This window comes from Bison bison, unplaced genomic scaffold (genome assembly GCF_000754665.1).
Source record: "Bison bison bison isolate TAMUID 2011002044 unplaced genomic scaffold, Bison_UMD1.0 scf7180017864280, whole genome shotgun sequence".
NCBI classification, from domain to species: domain Eukaryota; kingdom Metazoa; phylum Chordata; class Mammalia; order Artiodactyla; family Bovidae; genus Bison; species Bison bison.
This window is the reverse complement of record NW_011494852.1, coordinates 1,139,764-1,146,799: the sequence shown is the minus strand read 5'-3', so window position 1 is coordinate 1,146,799 and position 7,036 is coordinate 1,139,764. Positions and strand designations below refer to the sequence as shown.

Here is a 7,036-nt window from a genome sequence, read left to right as displayed (position 1 = left end):
GCCCTTCATGGACACACGTGCTTAAGTGTCTGTGTGTGTGTGTATGGGAGTGGGTGTGTGTGATGGGAGGGGGAGTATTCTAAGAAGCCTACAGGTAGAGTCACCTGTAGGTCCACTGCTTTAAGATTATTTTACAAAGCACTTTCTCTGCCCTTCCATCCCGCTCTGTCAGCACACTTATTAACTTGGTGTGTCATTCCTGACTTCCTGCTGAGTTTATGGAGATAGTTACGTGTCCTCTCGCACTACTTTTTATAAAAGCTGACTTATACCCTGTTTTTTTGTTTTTGTTTTTCTGTCTAACTTACCTTAGAGCTTGTCCAGAGTCAGCCCACAGAGCAGATCATGGCATGGATATGCCCCAGTTCCTCCCCTGTGGTTGGGGAGCCCTCACTGACCCCACCCCGGGGCCCCTCCACCCCTTCCACCCCTAGCTCAATGCAGAACCACAGTGAAGAAAAGCCCGGAGACATGCTCCAGGGCCTAACACAGGCCGGGAGTGGATCCATGAGCTTTAACCTCATGGTATCCTAGCTGGTGGATAACGAGAGCTGAACAAATGCAGGTCTGACGGGTGGTCGCCCTCTTAGGAAGCACTTGGGCTCCAGGTGGCTGGTGTCCCCCTGTGCCACACAAGTGGCAGGGCATCTTATAGGCCTTATGTGGAAGGTGCCCTGTGCGAACAACTTCGGGGGTGTGTTTGAAAGATACTGAATGAAATCAAGAGACGGGAAAGCTACTAGGTCTTCAGAATGCTCTTTTTTTTTGTTTTTCTAATAATAACATGAATTTCACCTTTATTTATTCTTTTTGACCATGAGGCTTCTGGGAGCTTAATTTCCAGACCAGGGATTGAATCCAGGCCCCCAGCAGTGGAAACACTGAGTTCTAACCACTGGACCACTAGGGAATGCCCAGAATGTGATTTGTATTGTTTCTAGTCTTACCATATTATTATATTTTCCCTTACATTCTTTTTCCTTTTATTAAGGTAGAAAAACTTTTAAGAGCTGTTGCTGATGGAGACCTGGAAATGGTGAGTTTTGTTTATTAATTAATAGTTTATTTTTTAGAAAGATTTAGGTTCATAGCAAAATTGAGCAGGAAGTACAGACAAGAGTTCCTATATCCTATCTCCAAACACATACAACCTCCATAAAAATGGTGAGTTTCTAGAAGTGAATTTCAAACGGCTTGCTCTCAGCTGAAGCAGCTGTGCCTGTGTTTGGTCTCCAGGTGAGTCAGGAGCTGTAGGGGGTCTTTGTTCACGTTCACGCAGAAGGGATGCATTTCATGAGTGATGGTGATGGGATGGGACGTACCCCCCAACAAGTAACAAGGCAGGTGGGATAAAGCCTCAGAGGAAGCCTGCCCCCGCCTTTTAGACATTCATATTCCAGGAGGGTGGCGATGCTGGCAAGAGGGCCGGATCCCACTAGCCGGGAGCAAGGTGAACAGATTGGGTAGGGGATGGGTAGAGGTGGCGAAGGGGAGGACAGAGCACAGAGGGCCTTGGTGTGGCCCTGCAAGGAGCTGTGGGCAGTGTGGCATCCTGGTCAGGAGGCTGAGTCCCAGGCTCGGAGCTGAAAGGACCCACAACAAGCAAGTGTCCAGATGAGACGGCGCTAAGGTGTGCGTCCTAACCCTTCCTGTCAGGCGACGGGGAACAGCTGTGATGAGATCACTGGAGACACTCATGGGCAGTCCCCCTGGCTTATCTGAGGCTTCCTGAAAGGAATTTGTTCTGTCTTCCACTTTATTTTTTAAAAATTTAAAAAAAAAAATTTTTTTTTTTTTTAAATTTATTTGGCTACAACGGGTCTTAGATGCAGCATGCGGGATCTCTAGTCGTGGCCTGTGGGATCTAGTTTCCTGACCAGGAATTAAACCGAGGCCCCCTGAGTTGGGAGGAAGGAATCTGAGCCACTGGACCACCAGGGAAGTCCCCTGACTTCCACTTTAAAAGGAGTAAATTAGCCCTTACCAGATTTGGAGCCTTGAGTGGATCGGGTTTACAAGAGCGCTTTTAAGAGTCATGTTTCAAGAGTGCTTCTCAAGGATGATGGAGTTTGGGGTGGTGGACAGAATTTCCTGGGATTTGATTAGCACAGTCTCCGGGAGTATATGGAGTCTGAACATAGTTATCAGTGTCTTAGCCTCTGCCCAGAGCCCACTGTGAACCCCCAGCCTGACTCACAGCTCCTCTCATGGGAGGATCTGGGGTATGGATCTGGCTGGTGCCGGCTGCTGCCCTCTCGAGACCAGCCCCAGGGAAGTCAGCGTTCTTTAGGGAAGCCAAGGAGGAGTTTCTCAGGCTCCTATGAGTGTAGAGAAGAGACCGACCCTTCTGTGTCATGACACATCTGCTTTCATCCTGTGGGCAGGCGAGGGGGTGGGGCCACTCACGGAGGAGCTGAGCAGAGGCAGGCTGCCCGGTGCCCGGTGGTCACCACCCAAACCCATCCACACACGACACAGCCCCCATCCCACAGCCCGAGGCCACCGCCCTCAGCCCCCTTCCCCCATCGTATATCTTCTAACCACCGCCAAGAGGAATCGCCCTGAGTCCAGTCTGTCCCAGCCAGCCTGGGAGGTGAGGCCCCGGGGTCAGGTGAGGCCTTCGGCCTGGATGGAATATTTGCTGTCAGCAGTGTGGAGGGGCCCTGGAGGGGGGGTGTTTGGAGGGGCATGGGATCTTCCTGGGGCCCTCTGTCACCCCTTGCAGGCATTTGCTGGCTTCCCCAGGGCTCAGAACCAGGCCTGGAAATGTATTTGTGTTTTCTCACATTTAATATCCCAGAAACTGGCCTTTACTGGAACATAAATTTGACCTGTTAGGGGTCTTTCCAGTGCTTTCGCCTGTGGGCTACAGCATTAAGGTGGAAGGGATGCTTGTGAAGTCAGAGAGCCTGTGTTTAGGTTCTGGCCACCACTTCCTCATCATGTGGTCTTGAACAAGTTGTTGGCCCCTTGGAGTGAGTCTGCTCCCTGATAAGATAAGACAGACTGCTTGTCGAAGGAGGACAATTAGATAACATAAGAGGACGTAACATAAGAGGAGGTGCTCGCGAGATGCTCTAGGACCAGGGCTTTAAAGCTGTCACCCTGAAGCAGCACCACGCTGCCCCTTTCTAAGACAGAAGAGAAGAATCTAATGCAATCTGCAGAAATGGTAGCTCCATCTCTCTGTCACCACTAAAAGGATTTAGAAAGGCCTGAGCACAGGAGACCCTGGAGTCCTCAAGAAAGAGCACCATCATGCATAAGGTACTTTCGTGGTGGTGGAGACGTAGGTCCTGATTTGGGAACATTTATGTGTGTGTGTGGATGTGTGTGCATATGGTGTGTGTGTGGTGTGTGTGTAGGACACTGTATGTGTGTGTGTGTGCACGCAGGACACCATAGCTTGTACAGGAGCTGAGGATGGGTTTTCAGTCCGCATTTCTCCTCACTGCCTGACACCAGGTGCGTTACCTGTTGGAGTGGACGGAGGAGGACCTGGATGAAGCAGAAGATGCTGCTGGGGCGGTGGATCTTGAGTTCTGTCACCCCTTGTGCCAGTGCCCCAAGTGTGCTCCAGCTCAAAAGGTTTGGCGTCTCTTCTGTTGGAAGGTGGGGGCGGGAGTAGGCGGCCAGTTCTTCTTTCTCCCTTTAGGAAAGTCGTCCCCTTCTCAGCCAGCTAAGGCCGAGTGGCTGGCTGTAGGTGTCCCTTGAGACCCAGCTCAAGGTAGGGGAAAGTGGACACGCATGCAGGATCAGCTTGGGCTGCCTGCCTTCTGAACGCGCAGGTCAGGGCACAGGGCCACGCACGAGGGTTTAGTGTTTCAGCGGTTCTCAGGGCCCCTGAGTCACAAGGCAGGAGCTTATGAACAGACACACACCAAGGGGCTGTGTCCGTGTGGCCGTGGTCCCCTGGGGAGGCTGCAGGCGACATCAGCTGCCCTCTGCCTTGGCTCATGTTGGTGCACCCTCTGTGGGAGGGCCCCTCTCCTAGCACAGAGACCCCTGTCCCCTCTCCACCCCCCATTTCCCGAAGTGGTAATAGCTTGCAAAAGCACAGTACATAACCCTGACCAGGGCATCGCCATGGACACAATCCATCCGTCTTAGATCTCCCGTGTTACTTGTGCTTGTGTGCATGTATATATGTTTAGTTCAGTCTCATTTACACATGTGAAGGTTTGTGCATCCACCACCACAGTCACGGTACAGATCAGTGTTCACATCACAAGGAAAATCACTCATGTTGCCTCTAATAACCACACCTCCTCACCCCACCCCACCATCCCTGGCCCCTAGTCACCACTATCTGTTCCTCAGCTCTAATGTTTTTGTCATTTCAAAAATGTTATATAAATGTCATCAATACAGCATGGAACCTTTGGGGACTAGCTCTGCTCACTCAGCCTAATTCCAGGTCATTGCGTGTCATCAACATTTTGTTCTTTATCACTGATCAAGCTGTAACATGCCACTGGGCTGGAAGAGGGTGAGGGGTTAATTTAATCACAGCATGAATCAATTTACTTTTGTGTCTTTTTGAGAAATTACAAAGGAGAAAAAGGTAGTAGGTTTTAAGTGAGCAGGAGCATAAGTTTATCTGACAAATTCAGCAGACACTGTGATGTGTAATTCAGTTTTTTTTTTTACAATTAATGAACTGTGAGGTGGAAAAAACAAAGTAAACAGCAAGAAGAACAGCAGAGATACGGTGATTGCCTCCAGCCATACGGTCATCGGCTGGGCCCGAGGTGCTACTTCACATCACATCCTTTGAAACAGCATCTGCCTTTTTTAATCCCTTTGATCTTTAAGCAGCCCACGTAGGAGAGGCCAGTTTTCAGGTTTTTGGACTGTGAACATCCAGCAGCATGGGGACAGAACAAAAGTCACACATCTCAGCGTGTACCCTGCTGCAAAGGTTCATGTTAGCGACAGTCTCAGCCATCTCTTAGGTTAGAGACACCCATGGTGAAGCTTTTTTTAATAAGGTAGTATTATCTTGCTCTGTATCTGTTTTGTAAAGTCAAATTAATTTTCTTAACATGGGACCTTGAGTTAGACAGCTAGCACATGAGTGCATACTATATATACAAAATCATTTACAGCTGCTCAAAAACAATGAACTACTTAGGTAAACATTTAACAGGACATGGATAGGCTCTGTATGCTGGAAATCACAAAATGTTGATGAAAAAAATCAATCAAAGAATGCCTAAATACTTAGAGAGATAAACAGACTCACGAAGCCTCAGCATAGGAAAGAAGTTATTTCTCCCCAGATTGATCTACAGTTTTAATGCAATTCTTATCAAAATCCTAACAAAGCTTTTGTAGACATAGACAAGCTAATTTTAAAATTTATACGGAAAGGTGCAGGTCCCAGAATACTTAACAACAATCCTGGCAAAGAAGAATAAATTAGGATCCCTCTACCCAATATTAAGGCTGACTGTGTAGATACACTAATCACAACAGTGTGGCCCAGGTGGAGGGACAGACACACAGATCAGACGGGTCAGAGCGCTCAGAAACAGACCCACGCAGACACAGCTGCGGAGGTCCAACAGGAAGCTGGTGGGGAAAGGACAGCCTTTTCAACAAATGGTGCTGGAGCAAACGGACATGTTCAGGAAAAAAAAAAAAGAATCTCAACCTAAACTCACACCTTGTACAAAAACTGATGCAAAGTGGATCACAGACTTAACCGTAAAATGTAAAATTATAAAACTTTTAGAAAAAAAATAGGGGGTAATCTTTGGAATCCAGCATTTAAGCAGAGAGTTCTTAGACTGGACACCCACAGCATGATCCATAAAGGACAATGGATAAATTGGACTTCTCATTTATTTTTTTAATTAATTTTGATTGGAGGCTAGTTACAATATTGTAGTGGTTTTTGCCATACATTGACATGAATCAGCCATGGGTGTACATGTGCTCCCCATCCTGAACCCCCCTCCTACCTCCCTCCCCATCCCATCCCTCAGGGTCATCCCAGTGCACCAGCCCTGAGCACCCTGTCTCATGCATCGAACCTGGACTGGCGATCTATTTCACATATGATATTATACATGTTTCAATGCTATTTTCTCAAATCAACCCACCCTCGCCTTCTCCCACAGAGTCCAGAAGACTGTTCTTCTGTGTCTCTTTTGCTGTCTCGCATATAGGGTCATCATTACCATTTTATAAATTCCATATATATGTGTTAGTATACTGTATTGGCGTTTTTCTTTCTGGCTTACTTCACTCTGTATAATAGGCTCCAGTTTCATCCACCTCATTAGAATTGATTCAAATGCATTCTTTTTAATAGCTGAGTAATACTCCATTGTGTATATGTATCAGAGCTTTCTTATCCATTCGTCTGCTAATGGACATCTAGGTTGCTTCCATGTCCTGGCTATTGTAAACAGTGCTGCAATGAACATTGGGGTACACGTGTCTCTTTCAGTTCTGGTTTCCTTCATGTGATTGCCCAGCAATGGGATTGCTGGGTCATATGGCAGTTCTATTTCCAGTTTTTTAAAGAATCTCCACACTGTTCTCCATAGTGGCTGTACTAGTTTGCATTCCCACCAACAGTGTAAGAGGGTTCCCTTTTCTCCACACCCTCTCCAGCATTTATTGTTTGTAGACTTTTGAATAGCAGCCATTCTGATCAGTGTGAGATGTTACTTCATTGTGGTTTTGATTTGCATTTCTCTGATAATGAGTGATGTTGAGCATCTTTTCATGTGTTTGTTAGCCATCTATATGTCTTCTTTGGAGAAATGTCTGTTTAGTTCTTTGGCCCATTTTTTGATTGGGTCATTTATTTTTCTGAATTGAGCTGCAGGAGCTGCTTGTATATTTTTTAGATTAATTCTTTGTCAGTTGCTTCATTTGCTATTATTTTCTCCTATTCTTAAGGCTGTCTTTTCACCTTGCTTATAGTTTCCTTAGTTGTGCAAAGTTTAATTAGGTCCCATTTCTTTATTTTTGCTTTTATTTCCATTGCTCTGGGAGGTGGGTCATAGAGGATCCTGCTGTG

General features: G+C 46.9%; 1 protein-coding gene across 2 annotated transcripts in view; it reads left to right on the top strand.

Annotated features, from left to right (window-relative positions):
• ANKRD27 (ankyrin repeat domain 27 (VPS9 domain)) overlaps window positions 1-7,036 on the top strand; it is a 60,666-nt gene that overhangs the window by 40,458 nt on the left and 13,172 nt on the right. For both annotated transcript variants that reach the window (XM_010848922.1, XM_010848924.1), the window contains exons 21-22: window positions 992-1,036; window positions 3,466-3,588. In XM_010848922.1, the coding sequence (XP_010847224.1) occupies window positions 992-1,036; window positions 3,466-3,588 (168 nt within the window). The remainder of the gene's footprint in view (window positions 1-991; window positions 1,037-3,465; window positions 3,589-7,036) is intronic.